Source organism: Giraffa tippelskirchi, chromosome 4 (genome assembly GCF_054371585.1).
Source record: "Giraffa tippelskirchi isolate mGirTip1 chromosome 4, T2T-mGirTip1v1.2.pri, whole genome shotgun sequence".
Lineage (NCBI taxonomy): Eukaryota > Metazoa > Chordata > Mammalia > Artiodactyla > Giraffidae > Giraffa > Giraffa tippelskirchi.
Window position 1 is genome coordinate 146,520,507 of NC_137278.1, and position 21,446 is coordinate 146,541,952.

General features: G+C 43.0%; 1 protein-coding gene across 1 annotated transcript in view; it reads left to right on the plus strand.

Moving 5' to 3' along the window:
* The first annotated feature begins 5,092 nt into the window (after positions 1 to 5,092).
* Positions 5,093 to 21,446, plus strand: part of GRIP1 (glutamate receptor interacting protein 1) — a 755,429-nt gene continuing 739,075 nt past the window's right edge. Inside the window, exon 1 of the mRNA XM_081589879.1 lies at positions 5,093 to 5,636. Within this exon, the coding sequence (XP_081446005.1) occupies positions 5,579 to 5,636 (58 nt within the window). The 5' untranslated portion in view covers positions 5,093 to 5,578. The remainder of the gene's footprint in view (positions 5,637 to 21,446) is intronic.

Here is a 21,446-nt window from a genome sequence, read left to right on the forward strand (position 1 = left end):
CCTAGGGGCCTGAAATGATGATCATGCCTTTTTTTAGAGAGAAATTGGAATTAGTTTAGGAGTGAATCAGAACTGCAAGCTTGGGTGTCAGCAGTATGGATGACTTTGTGAAAAGTTTGAATGCAAAGGGAAAGAGAAGATGGGAGTTTAAGTGTCATAATCCTAAAGCTCATTTAGGAAGAAGAATCTCTTTTGGATCAATGCTTTCTTTTAGCAAAACCCAAAGTTAATTCTATTATGGAGTCTTCTCCTCATTCTTTTCAGGGACCTTTATTCTCTTTTTGGATTAGACATTCCTGTGAGAACTTGAGAGGAACCATAGACGTTATTGTATCCCCAACTATGTATGTGCATGTGTGGCAAGGAGGTGTGGGGGTGGAATCATAAACATACATACAAAAATTTATATGCTGTTTTAGAGAGCTCTTGTACTTTTTGAATCCATGCCTACAAATCTCAAGAGTTTTCTTTCCATAACTTCTTTTTTAACCAATGTATTCCATTTTTCCAACTACAATTAACTACATTTTAAGTACTGTGCTAAGTGTCTAGGTACCAGCTCATTTAATCCTCACCATCACATTGCCATATAGGTATTACATTTCAAATATGCAGGAACACGGAGGCTAAATAAATTGCCCTGAGTTATAGAGCTATTATGTGGTAGAGGCAAGAGTTGCACCTAGATCTCTGTATTAGGTTTCTCAGGAGAAACAGAATCGTAGGGTGTATGTGTGTGTCTGTGTGTGTATGTATATAAGTATGTGGGTATGTGTGTGTGTTTCTGTGTCTGTGTGTATGTATGTGTGTCTCTGTGTGTATATCTCTGTATGTGTGTGTTTATAAAGAGATTTAGTCTAAGGAAGTGGTTTATGTACTTAGGGAAGGTGACAAGTCCCAAGACATGCAGTCAGCAAGTTGGTGACCCAGGAGAGCTGATGCTATAGTTCCAGTCTGAGTCCAAAGGCCTGAGGACCAGAAGAACCAATGGTGCAATTTCTGTCCAAAGACTGGGAGGCTTGAGACCCAGAAAGAGGTGAAGTTTCAGTCTGAGTCCAAGAACAGGAAAAATCTGATGTCCTACTTCAAAGAATGTCAGATGGCAGAGAATTCTCTCTTACTCTGGGGATGGTCAGCTTCTTTGTCTATTCAGGCCTTCAGCTGATTAGATGAGGGCCATCCGCTTTACTCAGTCCATGGATTTACCATTAACCTCATCCAAAACACACTCACAGACATACCTGGAATAATGTTTGACCAAATATCTGGGCATTCAGTAGTCTAGTCAAGGTGACACATAAGATTAACGACTAATAGTTTCAACCGCTGAGCCCCATACTGTCGTTTAAAAATACACTCTAAAGTTTTTTGTGAACGAACTTTGATTTGGCTTTCACATGTGCCTTACTTAAATTACTCATGTTAGAGCTGCTTCTTGCCCATTTCCCCTTTCCCCGTAAAGTTCTCCTAATTGAAGATTTTATAGTAAAACCCACTTGGATTCATTCTGTTTGCTTTCTGCCCTGTTTTTTCCCCTAGGAAGATAAACTAGCCAAGGAAGCTTCCTCTTTCATTTTAAATGTTCAAAGAGGGTTTTGCAGCTAAAAGTGAGTTAACAACATCTAAAAGAACCCACTAGGAGTGCATAGCAGGTGTTAAAAGAGTTTTCAAATTCACTGCATGCAATAGAAAAGAATTGCTGCATTCTGGTAGCAGTATCGAAACTTTCAGGTGGCTGTTTAGCATGCAGCGTTTGTGTTCGTAAAAGTCAATGCACGATTAAAAAAATATATTGTGGCTGTTTTTAGGCCCTGGAGCCAATCCAAAATAACAGCTGGGGTTTTACATCTCCTGGGGGACTCCTCAAACTCATGAAATTCAGTCCCAAGAAGTCATAACACTCTGTTAGTGTGAAAGGCCCTGTGAGCAGGAGACTAGAAGCTCAATTGTCAGAGTACAAAGGAAACAGAAGGGCAGCTGTGTGCTCTCTCCATCACACACATTTCCAAATTTCTTTAATGAACTGAGTGCATCCACGTAAGCTTGAAATGGTGATTAAACAGTCAAATTAAAGCCTTTGGCTTACAGGTTGTTTTTCTTTTCTACCAGGTGAGGGAGGCACTAGTAGTAGGAGAACACGTCCCTTCTTCACTTTACTTTGAAAATTGTAAACAGAAAAGTAGTAGATCAAGTGAGGCCATGTTTAGGAGTGTGTCCTACGGATTGTGCATTCAACTGTGTACCAGTCAAGGTAAAACAATTAATCTAAATTAAGCTTTGATTTCTGTAAATGCAGACTGCAAAGCTATTGAAAGTGCATAGATAACTTGGAGAAATTATGTTCAGAAAGGGAGCATAAATTTTTAATTTAAATGAGCTGATGTCTAGAAACAGGCAATGCAGTTGTACTGGGTTGGCCAAAAGGTTAGTTCATGTTTTTCTCCGGTATCATACAGAAAAATCCAAATGAACTTTATGGCCAATCCAAAGTTGTAGTTGAAGTCTGATTTTCAAATTTAGAAAAGGAGAAAAATAATATATCTTATGTCCTACTAGTTGGTAGATATCTTTTCCATAAAGGTCCCAATAGCACTGCAACTTCCTTGGAGTAGGTTTTTAAATATAATGCTTTGAATATGACATGGCTTTGGGCAATGGAACCAAATATATCAGCCTCAAGTCTTAAATGATTTAGTTTGTTGTTTTTTTTTTGGTTTGAAATTACCAAATGATTTCATAGTGTCAAGGCCTATTTTCCTTAGATAATATGCTGAGGGTAGCCCAAGTGAGGTTAAATGCCATCATCATCTACCATCATTGACTGAGACACTACCATCACTGGCTCTGGAGATGCAAAGAGAAAAGCCCTATTTCCCCCTGCAGAGCTTAGAGCCCAATTGATGACTTAGATGTACATACAAAGATGATACAAGGCACTGGATATCGTTGAATATGAGTTGAGACAATAAGTACTTTGAGGTTGGGGAAGATATGAATCCATTCTTAAGAGCTTCTTTGCCAGTCGCAGTTGTATAATCTGTGAAGTAATATCTGACCCCTAAAACACAGGAAAATGTATGAATTTGATCTTCCATTACTAAACATCAATTTCCTCTTATATCTCTAGCTTTTAGCTCAGAGTCTAACACATAGTAAGAATTTTGTCTACCTCAATTAAAATACTATTAACAGTTGTGAGCTGGAACTCCCTAGCAACTGTAATCTACCACTCATCTTGGCGGGATAACCACACCACTGATTGCAATATAAGAGTATGGTTTAGTTCCTACCTTAATGAGTATGTCTTCTGGAATTATGCTTGTTAGAGCAACCACATACATATAAAAAGCTATATAACATGCAATTAAAGCAAAAAGCAAGCATGCCAATGCTGTAGTCATTTCTATGTCGTCAAAACCTAGTCTTTGCCTGTGTACAGACTTGCAGTTCTGGCTAGGGCTTTCCCTTTTGCTGTTGTTTAGTTGCTAAGTCATGTCCCACTCTTTGTGACACCATGGACTATCGCCCACCAGGCTCCTCTGTCCACTGGATTTTTCAGGCAAGCATAGTGGAGTGCGTTGCCATTTCCTTCTCCATTGTCTCTTTGGGAAAATCCATGACAAATGCTGTTCTTCACATAAGACTGCTGAGACTCCATCTTGAAGCAAGAGTAGGACAAGAGGAAACTACCCAAGGAGTCTTGTTAATTTCAGGATGGAGAGTCAGTCATTTAAGGGTGACAGGTGCGACATTCATATTGATTTTCCGGATTTTACTTCTGAGAGAGTCTGGAAGGAAGATTTGAGCAGCTCAGACAGGATTTCTACTGATAACCCCAGGGATGGTTTGACTTCTTTAGCCCTTCAATTCCATTACTCATTGAGGTGCCTGGGCCTGGGCCTCTCCTTTGTTTAAGAGTGACAGCCACTTGTCTTTGGCAGCTTGGCAGTTCTGTAATGACAGAGCCACCCAGCCAAGGGGCAGCAGCAGGAGCAAACATCCCAGCTTGATAAGACTGCTTATGCAGCGGCAGGGGAAAAAAGATTCTATCTTTCTGTCTTTTGTGGTTATTACCTTCCTCTGGCTATATTATTATGTCTCTGAGGAGAGAGAGAGGAAGTCTGTCGAGAGCCAACGTCCTCAATTTGGGAGGACAAACTGCAGTTCCTTCAGAGGCCAAAATAAACTGCACGGCAGAAGGAGTCCCAGCAGTGCAGTGGTTGGTCTCTGACAACTACAAACCAGTAGTTACAGCCTCAGGGCCTCCAAATTCTTCAGTCCCCATCAGACACTCAGGAGGTGAAGACTTAGGTGTTATCTAGCCAGAACCCCAGCCTCGGGGCAGATGGATGTCCTAACCCTGCAGGCCAGACTGTTGCCAAGTGGCATCAGAAAGACTGTCAGAAGCCCCTCCTAGCACTATCCTTTTGAAATCACAAGCCAGCAACCCCCAAGTCTGGGCGGAATCTTCCAGGCTCTACCGTAAAGCTGCCCCCTCCCCCCTAATTCATTCTTGCACGGATATTCTATGAGCCTATGACAAGGGGAAGAAACTAATCATAAAACCTGTTCATAAAATTCTTCTGATACTTAAAGACTGAGATTAAATCTCCCGGCTACATTTAAAACAAAAGAGGTTCTCTATTCACACCCTTCCCACCCCAGCAGAAAATGTATTTCGGGCCCGGCGCTGACCATCCGAAAGTTGCGATTTCTCTTAGTCGAGGGCTAAGTTAGCGAATCTGTAGCTGAAAAGTCTCAACTTGGGGGAGGGGGCGACAGCACAGGCTGGGGGAGAGCGGCGGGAGGAGGGACTAGAGGGAGAGACACTGCCCCCTACTTCAGCGAGGTCGTCGCCCGAGCCGGTGGAGCCGCCGGTTTGGGTTTTGGGAGGAAGAGCGGCGGGGGCTTGGCAGCCGCGGCTGGGCGCCAGCTCGGTACCTGGCAGGCCGGCCGCCCGGGGCGCGGAGGGTGTGAGCGCGCGCGCCCCCTCCGTGCCCGCTCGCCTCGCGCGCGTCTCGGGGGAGGCTCCGCCGCCAGGCGCCCGGGGAGCCTGCAGCCTCAGTCCTGCCGCCCGCGGAGCTTTGTGCAGCGGCGGCGGCGACGGCGGCGGCTGCTCCGAATCCCACCTGCTGGCGGCGGAGAGACAAGGAAGGGGAAGAAGGAGGAGGAGGAGGGGACAGAGGCGGCAACGCGAGCCCACTCCCGCCGCCCGCGCCCACCTCCCGGAGGCTCTGCAGTCCCCGCTCTCGGCCTGCACGCGCCTCCGCCCCTGGCCCGGCCCGGCCTCCCGGCCACACCGCGGCCACAGCGGCTGCAGCCCCTTCTGCCCGGCCCGGCCCGGCCCCCGCCACCCGGAGCCGCCGGCGAGTTTGCGGCGAGCGCGGGGCGCGCGGCGCCGCCTCAATGCGCCCGGGAGCCGCCTCGGCGCCCCAGCCTCGCTGAACAGTCCCGAGAGCGCCGCGGCCAGCCCGAGAGGGCGAGCGGGGAGGCGCGGGGTGGCTCGGCCGACCCCGGAGACGGAGAGCGAGCGGGCGAGGAGGAGCGAGCCGGAGAGCGAGCGCTGGGAGCAGACACCATGCCGGGGTGGAAGAAGAATATCCCCATCTGCTTGCAGGCGGAAGAGCAGGAGAGAGGTGAGCGGGGCGATCGGGCCAGGAGGGCCGGGGAGGGGGTCTGGGCCGGGGGCCGCCCCGGTGCCTCCCTCTCCCCGGGCTCCCTCCCCACTGTCCGCGGAGGACGGGGGAGGGGCGCCGCGCCCTCGTGGGCCGCGGGCGAGTCCGGGCGGCGGCTTGCGAACTCTATAGATTTTTTAAGGGGGGGGGGAGATGTGGAGTGGCTGGGGTGGGGGTAAGAGGGAAGAAAGAGGTGCTGCAACAGGGAACTTTTCGGTTGTGCAAAGATTTTTTTTTTCTGGAGAGGACTTGGGGGGACCTGGAGAGCTTCTCCTGGGCCCGCTCGCACGTGGAGCCCCGGGCGGCCGTCTGTGGGCTGGGTGCTGAGGAGGGAGGGGGCGGTCCTGCGGTGCTTGAAGTGACTTCTCAAACTTTCCTCCTCGCTGCCGTGACCGCCTCGGCGGTGTCCCGGCCTATGGCTGGGCTTTGATGGTACTGCCAAGCCCAAAGTTGCTGGGAAATTCAGCAAGGAGAGGAAGAAGAGCGTGGGGGCGGAAAGAGGGCGCTGCCGCAGGTCTCCGCAGGGGAAGAGCGAGAGGGGAAAGCTGCCCCCCGAGGCTGAGGGTCCGGGGCTGGAGTGATGCCTCGGAGATGAGAGTTATGCCCCAGCTCAGTCCCCCCTGTCAAGTTCATACCGCAGGACTGCGGGCTTTTCATAATTGCTGTCTATTTTCTTCGTAAAAAGCGGCTCTCCGTGCCAGGTGGCCTGGAGACCTTTTGTACTTCAGCCTGACAAGTGTACTGGGCACGTTGCTTTTAAGTGGCTTGCGGCGGAGGAAAGTTGAAGGCCTTTGGCCACCTTCAAGGCTTGGTTCTGTTGAGGTCATTTCACAGTGTTTGGATTGTGCGGAGGTCGGCTGGGGAGTTCAGCTCGGTAACCTGGATATGGTGTACCGAGTGCACCAGAATTTCCTCTAGCCCCCGGGGGCTGGAGGGGTGTGCGCCGCGGCTGTGTTAGCATCCAGCGGGAGGATGGCTGGCATGGTCCACAGGCTTTATTCCTCGGCTCCTCTCACCCTGGCCTGTCCTGCTTCGAGGAAAATGCTTTAGGATTGGAAGGGTTTCAGGATGCTGGGTCCGCAAGGGCTGCGCAGCCGTCAGTGTTGAGGTTAAATGAAGCTGCTTGGGTGGGTGGGCGGGGAGAGCCGGTGGGAGTTGCGATCTGGTGAGTGGAGAAGGCAGAGTGGTCAGTGGAGCTGAAGTCAGCTGAGTGTTGAGTGGATATGGGGGGTGGTTTGGTTATTGGTCATGCCAAAAGTTTCAGGCTTTGGAAATAATGCCTATTACTGAAGAACGAATGTACGCTTTTCAGTTTTTCTCTAGGTGGCACAACCTGTCTTTGGTTTATATCCTGTTTAATGACTCAGGGAATTCATCCCTTTTTAACCACTTCCTTATTCGAGATTAGAGATGCATTCACTTTCCAGCACACATTCTGGTGACCGAACTTAATGTTCATCCACTCAAAAAGCCACCCCTGCTTTAGAAACACCTCTGCTTTTCCCCTTCGTGGATCCTATCTTAAAAGGTGCAGATAGTAGTACCAACAAATTATAACCAGCTAAAAGCATTAATGAAAGCCTTCTGTCAGGCATGGAATGCCTGGGCTATGAACTAAAAGTCAGGGCACTTGGTGTTAAATCTATCCGTTTGCTAAAAAACCATTGCAGTGCTGCCAGCAAGGTTTATCAGAATGCTGAAATGGGTAGATTTTTGGATTGTGACAAAATGTACTTGTATGTCTTTTAGAAATACATGGTAACTTTGAAAGATGATCACCTCCTCTGCTTGGTGGAGATCAGACTGAATTTCCTCCAGAGCATAACAATGGAAGTCAGACTGGATATTCTGTCTTATCTTCCCCAGTAGGAGAAAACAGGGACCATTTGTTACTTGGTGTCTTTTTTCACTTGAAATGTTTCTTATTTCTTTTTTGTATTATGTGATGCGTTTCTAATTAGTATTGTTTTGGTTTGGTTGTGGCATTTCTTTTTGAGGTCCTGCTTCATTGGAAATGTACAAATATGTGTGTTTTGTTTCTTTTAAAATCTCCCACCTGATGTTTGTGTTTCAGTTGTGTGTGTGTGCATGGGAGTGTGAGTGTGTGTGTATTTGAACGAACTGAGCTACCTACATGATTTCTAATGCAAATGTCAGAGGACGTTGCTTGAGATGATCATATCCTTTTGGAAGAATTTTATTGTAAAATAATGAGCAGTTTTCTATTTGAATTTGAAATCAGATTGTATTTAGCTTTTTTCTCTTTAAGTGATTCAAACAGTGTTGAATTAGGTTCTTGTCAAATATAAACAGAAATATTAAACTATCAGGTTGCTTAGGAAAATAATGAGCGTGGAGGAAACAAATACATTTTAAATTTTGTCTGAGAATAACATTGACTAAAAAGTCGATGTCCAGAATGTTTAAATTCTAAGATTGGTTATGATCATAGAACCATTGTTCTTTCCTCATTTCCTCGGCCCCCAACTCCAATTTACATTTAAACACTCTAAAATCCATTATGGAGACTACTCTAGCATAACATTTTTTCCCGTAGATTTTATTTAGCTAAATCTCTTTCTGAAACTTAGTGCAAATTAATACAGGCTGCTGGCTTCTTTAAGGAGCACATACTTGAACATGTGTTTTTTAGCATTATTCTTGAAAATAATGCTAATCTCAATTCAAAGATATTGAACTATTCAATATCTCAAAAACTGCTTCTTGGTATTGTCACATACAGAGAGAGGTTTGGCCAATCTCTTTAATTTCAAGCCATCCCGACACACCATTCATAACTTGGGTTCATCTTGAATGCCTCTGTCAAGATGATACTGAGTGAACTATTGCTACTGCATGCAGTGCTGAGCAGAGAAACTGTAACATATGGGTTGTTGCAGTAAATGCAGTCACTTCCAAAATGACATGTTAAGATTCACCCATGTATGGTAAAAATTCACCCATGTATTATTAAAATTCAGGACACATTTCTCTGTCCTCCCCCCCGATTTTCTGCCTGAGCTGATAAACCCAATCCTTTAAGAAACCACCTAATACACTTTGAGTAAATGTTTTAGGAGAGGAGAAATGATTCTGAAACCTGTTCTATTGAATATTCCTTCCAATCAAATTAAATTAAGTAATTTATTCTTTGTTTTAATCTACTTATTAGCTGATCATTTGTAATAAGAATATAGTTGTGAAGGAAAATCTCACTGTAAAGGAATAGGTGCCTCAGTAATTAATGATCCTTTCTTTTGCCTTGTAGCTTCCCTTCTGATTTGTGCAGATTTGGTTAGTGTGTGTGCGTGTGTGTGTGTGTGTGCGCGCGCGCGCGTGTGTGTGTGTACAACATTCTCCAGGGGAAAATGCATGCAGTTTGTATAGCTCCTTTCCCCCTTGCCTTTCTGTGCTTCTCTTAAATTTTGAAGGTCTACAAGTGAACCTGAGAACTTCTCTTTGAACATTTGTAGGAATGATTGTGTCTGGGGTTTTGCTTCTGTCTTGTGAGATGAGAGTATTTGGGTCATTTTGGACATAAAGAATTAGTTTCTATAAAATATCTATGTGAAGGCACAGGGGGCTTACGTAGTGTGCCTTTATTACATCTTTGGTTTGTTTCACTTTCCATATCACAAGGAGATCTGGTGACCCTACCCCACATAAGCCGCTTAATAAAAAAGTCCAATTTAAAATTTGATTTTTGACTGGGGAGTGGCATGGGGAAAAGAGAAGAAATCAAAATGTACAGAGAGTCTGCCGTGTATTGAGCACTGTGTTTGACATTTCATGAGCGTTATTTGGTATAGTCCTTACTATATGCCAGTAAGGTAGGTATTATAACTTCCTCTGGAATTGGGAGAAATTGATGCCCAGAGAATGAAAAAATTTGCCTAAAGTGGCAAAGCCAAGACTTACGACATCAGTTTCTAAAAAGAAGATAATTTGAAAAAGAAATTGTTACATTTCTTAAGATACAGTTATTAGCATTATATTAACATTATAATGTCTTGTGGGTTTTTTGGACTGAATTTTAATAAACTGCCACCAAATATTTCATTAAGAATTCACAAGAAGGGTTTTATAGTTATATATACTGTGGAAAAGCTTCCAAAGTATATTTGGGGCTTTTGACAAACTGACTTTGCTAGATAGGTTTGCTAACTCTAACTATAAGGATTGGCTTGCCAACATATTTCTAAGTGGAATTATTTGATTAAACTTAAACTCATGTAAATGAATGACTTTTCCCCTCAGGACTTGAAATATTACATAGTTTTCTTTTTTTCAGAGCGTTTGCCATGAAGGCAAGAATGAACAGGAATTAGGTACTTTTCCTAACTGATGAACTAGGAAACTCTTAATACTATATTGTTAATAACCACCGTGCATTTGCTAGTTTGCCAGCATTTTATTTAATTAAAGCCATTCATCTGAACTCTTAGTCTGGTATGTATCAGAAGGCCAAGTGGCCAAAGGGACTTCAGATAATGCTTTCTTCTGTTGCAGCCTGTTTGGTTTTTCATGAAGAAAAAGGTATCAAGTTAACTTGGCAAAGGATATTGAGACTTGAATATCACGGGTTTTAAAATGGTTGTATTAAATGCTGTGTGATGGCTGATGGTTTAAGGCATTTAGGAATTGATCAGTTTATTTTCAGTTAAATTACAGTAGTAGTTTAGTAATACAAAATACAAGGAGAGTAGTAATACAAAGTAACACATCTAATAGAGAATGCTATTCAAACACAAGAGTAAAACCTGAGTTTAAGTTCATGTTTTATCTTTTAGGAAAGTTTATTTCTTCTTAAATTCAAAGGTGTCCTAAATGTAAATATAAAACTCTATTGGTACAAAATTCCGTATTCATGACATCTACTTGTTTAGACAGGTTAGTTGCCAAAAGGTGTTTTGTCAGTTTCATGGGAAAGTAACGTTCTTTAAGTACATCTGCTGATTAAAATGTTCCTGATTGAATTTCTTACTGCCTTTCCTTTCAACAGTGATTAAACATTAAGCACCAAATCAGTTGTTGAGTAGAATGTGGAGACAAGGCTAGCGTCCTAGATAGATTCCTTCGGCTCACTCAGGAAAGTGGTGGGGAACAAGATATTTGAAGTCAAACAGCAGTAAGTTTAAAGCCATTTCAGTGCCTCCTAGCTCTGTGATCTTTTAACTTCTTAAAGTTCCTTGTGTTCTCTTCTTTAAAATGAAGACAGGTAACACCTACCTCATGGGAGGAGTAAATGAAATTAACAAGAGTAGGTGAATTTCTGTCAGTTCCTTGTATATAATTCAAGGCTCAGTAATGGCATCAAGTATTATTTTTTTATGGTGTCTTGGTATAGATCTGTAAACTTGACATCTCAGGGTGTCCTGATGATGAAATGATATGTTTTTACTCTTTAAAAACTTCATAAGCCATTTATAAAGAAAGTCCAGAGTTTTGTGAAAAGCTGTGCTAAAGCCAGAGCTTTATGAGGCCAAGGTCTTTGATATATTCTACTCTGACCCTCTCATGAAAAAGAAGAAACTCTGATGTAGGGGCAAATGTGCCCAAGGCCACATATCATACATTTAGAAAACATTTATTGACATCTGACTTACATGATGGATGCTGAGGATGAGAAGAATCATTGTTCCCATTGTCAAGGGGATTATTAAGTATAGTTACAGAGTCATGGATATGATAGCCTATCTCCTTCTGTACAGATTAATGCTAGGGGAGCAGAGAAGAGGGGTTGAATGTGCTGAGTGCAGGTGGGAAGAGTGAAGCTTCTTAGAATGCTCTCAAAGGATGTGGCACAGATGAAGTGGTAAAGGACTTGAAGGAAGGGGAAGAGTTCAGAAGGTTAGGAGGGGGTGTGAGGATATTTCAGGCAGGGGGCATAGTGTGTTCCAAGGCATTATGAGATGAAATATTCTAAGAACCACTACTGGTTTCTTAAGGGGCTGAAGTATAGAACATGAACATGCATATGGACTGCAGAATAAGAATATGTATTTCATGACAAGATTGGAAAACTGAGTTGGAGAAGATGAGACCAGAGACAGCCAGATTTGGAAGGTCTTTGTATGCCAGGTGGCAGAGTTCAGATTGTATCCAGCCAGGGATGAAAAATTAATTGAAGGCTTTCCAACAGAGAAGTGAAGGGATCAGATTTGCATCTTAGAAAGGTCACCTAGGTAGCAAAGAGGAAAGATTAGGAAAAGGAGGACTGGAGAGGTGGGAATCAAGTAGGAGGCTACTGCCCTGTTGCAGACCATGCAGAGATTCTCAGAAGGAGGACTTGGTGAGCAGGTGAATGCAGGGACATGTAGATGTCATAGGTCTCTGGTGGAGGTAGTGATTAGATTCACAGTTGTGGCTTGAGACCCAGCATCTTGATACAAAGCTTGGTATTCCTTCCACAACATGTTGCATGTTTACTCCCTCTTTTCCAGGTTATGTAAAAGGAGGTGGAAAATGTAAATCTAATCGGGTAGAATAATGTAAAAATAGAGGCCCACCAAAGTGATTGGGTGCCAGGCTGGGTCATGATGATAGTTTAATATGCACTAGTTTTTCTTCTAATCATGTAAAATTCATATACTGTATAATCCTAAAGGAAAAATAATTATTATTCTGCCCACTATCTCCTAATACTGATCTGGAATTTAAAATGATTTTTTTAACCGAAAAAGAGAAAAGTGGTAGTTTTTATCTTACAGAACTGAGTGAGATTTTAAAAAATTATTATTTTCTAAAAATAACAAAATTCTCTGTAAATCAAGTTTAAAAATACTTCTAACACTGGGGTCAAAATTAGGAAAGTGGATTAGAGTCCTCTCTTAGTCTAGGCACAGACTGCGCTTCTGAACCTCCATTTTCTTATCTGAAAGTAGTGATGATTCTTGGCATATTGACCTCCTATAAGTTGTTATGGGGTCAGAGCCATTATTGCTACATGGTTATATTACAAAGGGAAGTTGTTGTTGAAAGACTGACATTCTTAAATCACATCTATTAGTTGGCCATTTCTGGATGGAGGCATTCTTTGCCTAAGTTCTGTTTCATAAACTGGAAACTTTCATTAAAGAAATCTTAATTCTTAGTCTCCCAAAATGAAGTTCAACTGTGTTATGAAGTTCCCCCCTTAGGTTCCCATTTATAACAAAATAACTCAAATGCTGTAACTAAATTACAATACATGCTTACAGGCTGCACAGTTCTTCCAAGCAGCCTCTTTCCCTGCTGGGCTTGGAAATGTCTAGTACAGATGCTGACTGCACCTTGCCACCACTCCCTATTCAGTTTCTGCGGCTCTCCCGTCCTGGCTTCTGACCTTAACGTAGTGCCCAACACACCATTACTCCTCAAATTGAAATTGTGCATGGAATCTTTTTAAGGAAGGGAAAATTCTTGAAAATCTCCACTGCAGACTTTATTTCTGTTACATTACTTAAATATGTATTAATGTAAAACTACGTGTAAACTCCTGACGCTTATAACTCTCATGCAACCACAAAACCCAAACAGATTTTACAAATGAAATATAAACAAATCTACTGAAAAAAATCAGTCTTTGAAATGAACATTTATTTCATGCCATTGGATATTATTTGCCTGGAACAAAATTCCTTCTGGTGGTATGAGTGTGGTACTTGCTGCTATGGAAAATAGTATCATCACTTATTCTCTAGTTAAACTCCCATGGAACATTGGTCTTAATAGTCTGATGTCATCTGGTCTTTCTTGGGCATGAGCACATCATTTTCTTGTGAAGTCCTCTGTTCTCATTGGTCTCTTTTGCACCATTGTGGTCCAAAATGCAAGCCCCAGTATTGGAAATGCAGCTGGTGATAGTATTAGGCTGATCTACAGTTGCGCTCCTCTCACATGGTAGTAAAGTAATGCTCAAAATTCTGCAAGCCAGGCTTCAGCAATACATGAACCGTGAACTTCCAGATGTTTAAGCTGGTTTAGAAAAGGCAGAGGAACCAAAGATCAAATTGCCAACATCTGCTGGATCATCGAAAAAGCAACAGAGTTCCAGAGAAACATCTATTTCTGCTTTACTGACTATGCCAAAGCCTTTGGCTGTGTGGATCACCATAAACTGTGGAAAATTCTGAAAGAGATGGGCATACCAGACCACCTGACCTGCCTCTTGAGAAACCTGTATGCATGTCAGAAAGCAACATTTAGAACTGGACATGGAACAACAGACTGGTCCCAAATAGGAAAAGGAGTATGTCAAGGCTCCTTGTATATTGTCACCCTGCTTATTTAACTTGTGTGCAGAGTACATCATGAGAAACGCTGGGCTGGAAGAAACACAAGCTGGAATCAAGATTGCCAGAGAAATATCAATAACCTCAGATATGCAAATGATACCACCCTTATGACAGAAAATGAAGAAGAACTAAAGAGCCTCTTGATGAAAGTGAAAGAGGAGAGTGAGAAAGTTGGCTTAAAGCTCAACATTCAGAAAACAAAGATCATGGCATCCGGTCCCATCGCTTCATGGCAAATAGATGGGAAAACAGTGGAAACAGTGATCCGGTCCCATCGCTTCATGGCAAATAGATGGGAAAACAGTGGAAACAGTGGCAGACTTTATTTTTTTGGGCTCCAAAATCACTGCTGATGGTGATTACAGCCATGAAATTAAAAGATGCTTACTCCTTGGAAGGAAAGTTATGACCAACCTAGACAGCATATTAAAAAGCAGAGACATTACTCTGCCAGCAAAGGTCCATCTAGTCAAGGCAATGGTTTTTCCAGTGGTCATGTATGGATGTGAGAGTTGGACTATAAAGAAAGCGAGCACTGAAGAATTGATGCTTTTGAACTGTGGTGTTGGAGAAGACTCTTGAGAGTCCCTTGGACTGCCAGGAGATCCAACCAGTCCATCCTAAAGGCGATCAGTCCTGGGTGTTCATTGGAAGGACTGATGTTGAAGCTGAAACTCCAATACTTTGGTCACCTGATGTGAAGAGCTGACTCATTTGAAAAGACCCTGATGCTGGGAAAGATTGAGGGCAGGAGGAGAAGGGGACAACAGAGGATGAGATGGTTGGATGGCATCACCGACTCAGTGGACATGAGTTTGGATAAACTCCGGGAGTTGGTGATGGACAGGGAGGCCTAGCGTGCTGCGGTTCATGGGGTCACAAAGAGTCGGACATGACTGAGTGACTGAACTCAACTGAACTGACATTAGTCCCTCTGACTGCTCATGGTGAAGGGCTGGTTTTCCCCCAGTCTTTGTGGACCTAGAGTGATTGCATCATATGAAACTCTCTACCTGAGTCTGTCTACACTGCGTCCTGTTCAATAAGATGAGCCCATTCATCACAGGCCTAGATGTCGGAGCAATGCCAAATTGCTGCAGAAGTTTCTAAGCACCTACCTTCATTTTACTATGCATCTAACCGTAGACGGGTAATAAGCAGTTTCCTGACTGGCACTGTCTACAGTGGTTGTGTGGACAGTACTGGTTTAGTACTGGTTTACTTTGAATAGTGCTGTTTTAGAATATGTTTATGTAGCTGGGGTTGGCGGAGAAGGCAATGGCACCCCACTTCAGTACTCTTGCCTGGAAAATCCCATGGACGGAGGAGCCTGGTAGGCTGCAGTCCATGGGGTCACAAAGAGTCGGACAGGACTGAGAGACTTCACTTCACTTTTCACTTTCATGCATTGGAAAAGGAAATGGCAACCCACTCCAGTGTTCTTGCCTGAAGAATCCCAGGGACGGGGGAGCCTGATGGGCTACCGTCTATGGGGTCACACAGAGTCGGACACTACTGAAGCGACTTAGCAGCAGCAGCAGCTGGGGTTGGGAAGCAGAATTCTGAAAGGTAGACGTATGTGCGTGTGAAAATGTACTTACTACTAATAAATGAAATGTAATTTATTTTCTGTAGCTGCTTTCACTTTACCTTCAAGATCTCATTCCTACTGAAGTTGGAAAACACCTGACTTTGTCCATTAAGAGCACATTAGTCTTAGTTTAAAGGCTTTTTCATTGTTTCATTTCTAAAGGGTTTCTCCTTTCTCATTCCAAGATGGCGTTTAAATGAACAGGAAAGCTTAGTATCCTCATGGCCCTGGGTGAAGGGCATTTTATTCATTGTGTGACACTCACTGCGTCCACTGCCCTGGAGTTGGCATGCTTGATGACTGGGCCTTGTGTCCTGGTATCCACTGAAGTGAGATTGTTCCCATTTGGCCTTTGAATGTCTTTCTGGCGGCTCATTTGGGCTTCCTGGACCTTGCCCTTGAGTCTGGTTGTAAGAGCCTTATAACTTGTGACCTCTCTGTCAAAACCCAACCTGGGTTGCAGTCCTGTCAACATTTCTGTATCCCTCCTGGGAGTCAGAGAACAGAGCAGTTTCCCCTGACACTTTATGGAGTGTGAGGAATCTTGGGAGGTACCATCATCCTTACTTGTGTTATGGCACCTTCTGCATATATACTGTATTGTCCCAATGCCACCTTGAGTTCTGCCTGTGCCCAGTAAGGGACCTTCATGCTAGCAATGAGGGTCATTGGTCAGAATATTCACTAATGTCCTCAAAGCTAAACAGACATCAGATTTTCTCTCCTCTTGTACTTGTCACGAGTCTTGAATCCTTGCAGGAGGGTGAGTACTTCCATCTGACCTTTTGTCCCTCCCCTCTCTTTTCTTCTTTCTCTGCAGCTCCAGATATCTGGAGTGACTTAAATGACTTGAAAGCTTAAAACTGGAAGGGATGGGAGTAAGAGAGGTGAATAATAGGTTAGAGGGGAGAGTCCAGTAGGCCATAATTAGGTGGGCACCTGTCCCTGAGATCTGAATGTCAGGTATTCTTGACACCTTCTGATGTCAATATCTAAACATATAAAGAAGAACTGTCTAACAACCCAGAGATAACTTAGCTTGAAGCTGGCAAGTAATTTTGACCAATACCTTCTCTCAGCCTACATTGTACACAAACTTTTCTCACCTAATAGTTTTATTAGAAATCTGCCCTTTGTATTTCATCACCAAACATGTGAAACTGAGAACTGACATATTTCTTCTCATGGCTGGCCGTGAAATTGCAATGTGCATTTTCTGTTAAATATTGATGTATTTTAAAGATTTACTTTGTAGTTTGAATAAAGATCTTTAGAAAAGATCACTAGGTATAGTCAAGACTTTTTATATGAATTAATGTTAGAATTAATAAATACATATGTTTTACTGGTAAAGTGTTCATTTCACAGTTGTTAAATATAGCAGACAATATGAAAATTTGGTAGCTTGACAGCATGAACTATTAGAATTTATATCTTCTTCTAGGTACAGTTCATCATTTGAGAAAAGGTTAATAAATGTAGCTTTCACCTTAGTATATTAAAAATAACAGCAAAAGAATAGAAATTAATGTAGGTAAACATTCAGATAATAATGTGGTAGATATTTATTTGTTTGTGTATTCTGAATATAACTTGTGAATAGTTCTCCTTGATACCCTTCTGTTGGCTAGGATTTCTCTTGTTCCCAATATTCAGAAGTTCCATTGAAAAAGACTGGGATGTGTGCACTAATGTCCTGAACTTTGATCATCATAAGGCTATCTACCTTGCCCTCTTCTCAAGGGTCAGGTTTGTTGATTAAAAGACAGTGGCATTTAAAATTAGATTTTCAGATGAATTCAAGTGTTCCTTTTTAAATATATAATTTTCTGTATTGTGCAGGACATATATTCATTAAATGAGAACCTTGAACAAGGGAATATAAATTTGGTCTCTTGGTAACTATTTCACTCCCCTCCCCCATAATTTTAGTTGAGAGAATGAAAATTTGGCAGATTGGAATCAGACACCTGTAGTGCCGCATTTTCTAAGAAGTGGGAAAGCACCTCATCTGGCTTTTTAGTGAATTTGAATGCTGAGATATATCTCTGTCCCTGTCTATTTCTCTGTCTGTCTTTACCCTGCCTCGAAAAAGCAGTCCAAGTTTTTTCACCAACAGTCATGTAAAATTATCAAGTGTGATCTGGGCTCTGCCTTCAGTGACTGCATTTACTCAAAATCCTTACTGTCTCAGCCTCTTTTGCTCATACTGTCAACAAAAAAGGAAGGAGGGCAGTGTATTAGTCTGTTTGAGCTGCCATAACAAAACCCCACAGGCTGGGAGGCTTAAAACACAGAAATGCATTTACTTAGTTCTGGAGGCAAGAAGTCCTTATCATGGTGTCAGCTTGGTCGGTTTCTGGTGAGAGCTCTTCTCTAGTGTCGCCAGTGTCTGCATCCTCACTGTGTGTGCTCATATGGCCTTCCCTTCAAGTGTGAATAGGGCCAGGGGGTTGGGGTGGAGAGAGTTCTCTACCGTTTCTTCCTTTAAGGACACTAATCCTGTTGGATCGGGGCCCCACTCTAATGATCTCGTTTAATGTTAATGACTCCCTTGGGTGCCCTGTCTCCAGCTACAGTCACACTGTGGGTAAGGGGTTTCAGCATATGAATTGGCAGGGTTGGGCATGGGGAGGAGTCACAGACATTCAGTCCATAGCAGGCAGGCACAGAAGATTAATCAGTGGTTTAGGTAATGTTCCTATGAATTCCATCTTTCAGTTCAGTTCAATTCAGTTGCTCATTCGTGTCCGACTCTTTGTGACCCCATGAACCGCAGCACGCCAGGCCTCCCTGTCCATCACCAACTCCCAGAGTCTACCCAAACCCATGTCCATCGAGTCAGTGATGCCATCCAACCATCTCATCCTCTGTCGTCCCCTTCTCTTCCTGCCCCCAATCCTTCCCAGCATCAGGGTCTTTTCCAATGAGTCAACTCTTCTCATGAGGTGGCCAAAGTATTGGAGTTTCAGCTTCAACGTCAGTCCTTCCAATGAACACCCAGGACTGTCTGAAAACTGCTCCTTTTGAACAGAAGATGATATAGTCGTAGCTTCCTCTGTGCCCTCTCAGTTGGTGGCAGCTTTCTCCCACACACTCCTGGAGGAGGAGCAGAAGGTCCTCTTTGTCCTTCCTTGCTTCTTCCAGACTATTCCTCCCTCCTTTCTAAAAATCCTGAATTTTGAGGATCATGCCATGAGCCCACACAAAACCATGGTTCCTCCTTGTTACAGTCACTTTCTGTGGTCTTTGACCATATTAACTCCTGGCTTACTATCACTTGTTCCAGCCCTACTTCTAGCATAATTCTTGTGATTGTCACATAAATTGTCCCTCTTGTTTCTTCGTTTTTCAGTCCTGTATCCTCTCTTTCAATTGTGATATCTGCCACATGGCCATACCCTAGAGTGGCAAATCTCAAAGTGAGGTCCAGTGATCTCTGGGGGTCCTTAGGATGCTTTCAGAGAGACTGTTATTTCCATAACAATACTTACATATTAGTTGCCGCTTGCACTTTCATGCTCTTGTGAGTGCACAGTAGTTTTAGAGGTTCCATGACATGTGATGAGCGTCTTCATTCTGGTAGCTAATGGAATGTGTACTTGTGTACTCTTATGTTTAAAAATATTCCCTTTTAATTTTAATTTGGTAAATATGAATAGACCTAACTCACATAAGGTGCCCAATATGCTAATGAAGATCAGTGGAGAAATAACTCCAGAAAGAATGATGGGATGGAGCCAAAGCAAAAACGATCCCCAACTGTGGATGTGACTGGTGATAGACGCAAAGTCCGATGTTGTAAAGAGCAATATTGCATAGGAACCTGGAATGTTAGGTCCATGAATCAAGGCAAACTGGAAGTGGTCAAACAGGAGATGGCAAGAGTGAACGTTGACATTCTAGGAATCAGCGAACTAAGATGGACTGGAATGGGTGAATTTAACTCAGATGACCATTATATCTACTACTGTGGGCAAGAATCCCTTAGAAGAAATGGAGTAGCCATCATGGTCAACAAAAGAGTCCAAAATGCAGTACTTGGATGCAATCTCAAAAACGATAGAATGATCTCTGTTCATTTCCAAGGCAAACCATTCAATATCACGGTAATCCAAGTCTATGCCCCGACCAGTAACGCCGAAGAAGCTGAAGTTGAACGGTTCTATGAAGACCTACAAGACCTTCTAGAACTAACACCCAAAAAACATGTCCTTTTCATTATAGGGGACTGGAATGCAAAAGTAGGAAGTCAAGAAACACCCGGGGTAACAGGCAAGTTTGGCCTTGGAGTACAGAATGAAGCAGGGCAAAGGCTGATACAGTTTTGCCACGAGAACGCATTGGTAATAGCAAACACCCTATTCCAACAACACAAGAGAAGACTCTACACGTGGACATCACCAGATGGTCAACACCGAAATCAGATTGATTATATTCTTTGCAGCCAAAGATGGAGAAGCTCTATACAGTCAGCAAAAACAAGACCGGGAGCAGACTGTGGCTCAGATCATGAACTGCTTATTGCCAAATTCAGACTTAAATTGAAGAAAGTAGGGAAAACCACTAGACCATTCTGGTATGACCTAGATCAAATCCCTTATGAGTATACAGTGGAAGTGACAAATAGATTTAAGGGACTAGACCTGATAGACAGAGTGCCTGATGAACTATGGACAGAGGTTCGTGACATTGTACAGGAGACAGGGATCAAGAAAATCCCCATGGAAAAGAAATGCAAAAAAGCAAAATGGCTGTCTGAGGAGGCCTTACAGATAGCTGGGAAGAGAAGAGAAGTGAAAAGCAAAGGAGAAAAGGAAAGATATTCTCATCTGAATGCAGAGTTCCAAAGAATAGCAAGGAGAGATAAGAAAGCCTTCCTCAGCGATCAGTGCAAACAAATAGAGGAAAACAACAGATTGGGAAAGACTAGAGACCTCTTCAAGAAAATTAGAGATACCAAAGGAACATTTCACGCAAAGATAGGCTCGATAAAGGACAGAAATGGTATGGACCTAACAGAAGCAGAAGATATTAAGAAGAGGTAGCAAGAATACACAGAAGAACTGTACAAAAAAGATCTTCACGACCCAGGTAATCACGATGGTGTGATCACTCACCTAGAGCCAGACATCCTGGAATGTGAAGTCAAGTGGGCCTTAGAAAGCATCACTACGAACAAAGCTAGTGGAGGTGATGGAATTCCAGTTGAGTTATTTCAAATCCTGAAAGATGATGCTGTGAAAGTGCTGCACTCGATATGCCAGCAAATTTGGAAAACTCAGCAGTGGCCACAGGACTGGAAAAGGTCAGTTTTCATTCCAATCCCAAAGAAAGGCAATGCCAAAGAGTGCTCAAACTACCGCACAATTGCACTCATCTCACATGCTAGCAAAGTAATGCTCAAAATTCTCCAAGCCAGGCTTCAGCAATACGTGAACTGTGAACTTCCAGATGTTCAAGCTGGTTTTAGAAAAGGCAGAGGAACCAGAGATCAAATTGCCAATATCCGCTGGATCATCGAAAAAGCAAGAGAGTTCCAGAAAAACATCTATTTCTGCTTTATTGACTATGCCAAAGCCTTTGACTGTGTGGATCACAATAAACTGTGGAAAATTCTGAAAGAGATGGGAATACCAGACCATCTGACCTGTCTCTTGATAAACCTGTATGCAGATCAGGAAGCAACAGTTAGAACTGGACATGGAACAACAGACTGGTTCCAAATAGGAAAAGGAGTACGTCAAGGCTGTATATTGTCACCCTGCTTATTTAACTTATATGCAGAGTACATCATGAGAAACGCTGGGCTGGAAGAAACACAAGCTGGAATCAAGATTGCCAGAGAAATATCAATAACCTCAGATATGCGGATGACACCACCCTTATGGCAGAAAGTGAAGA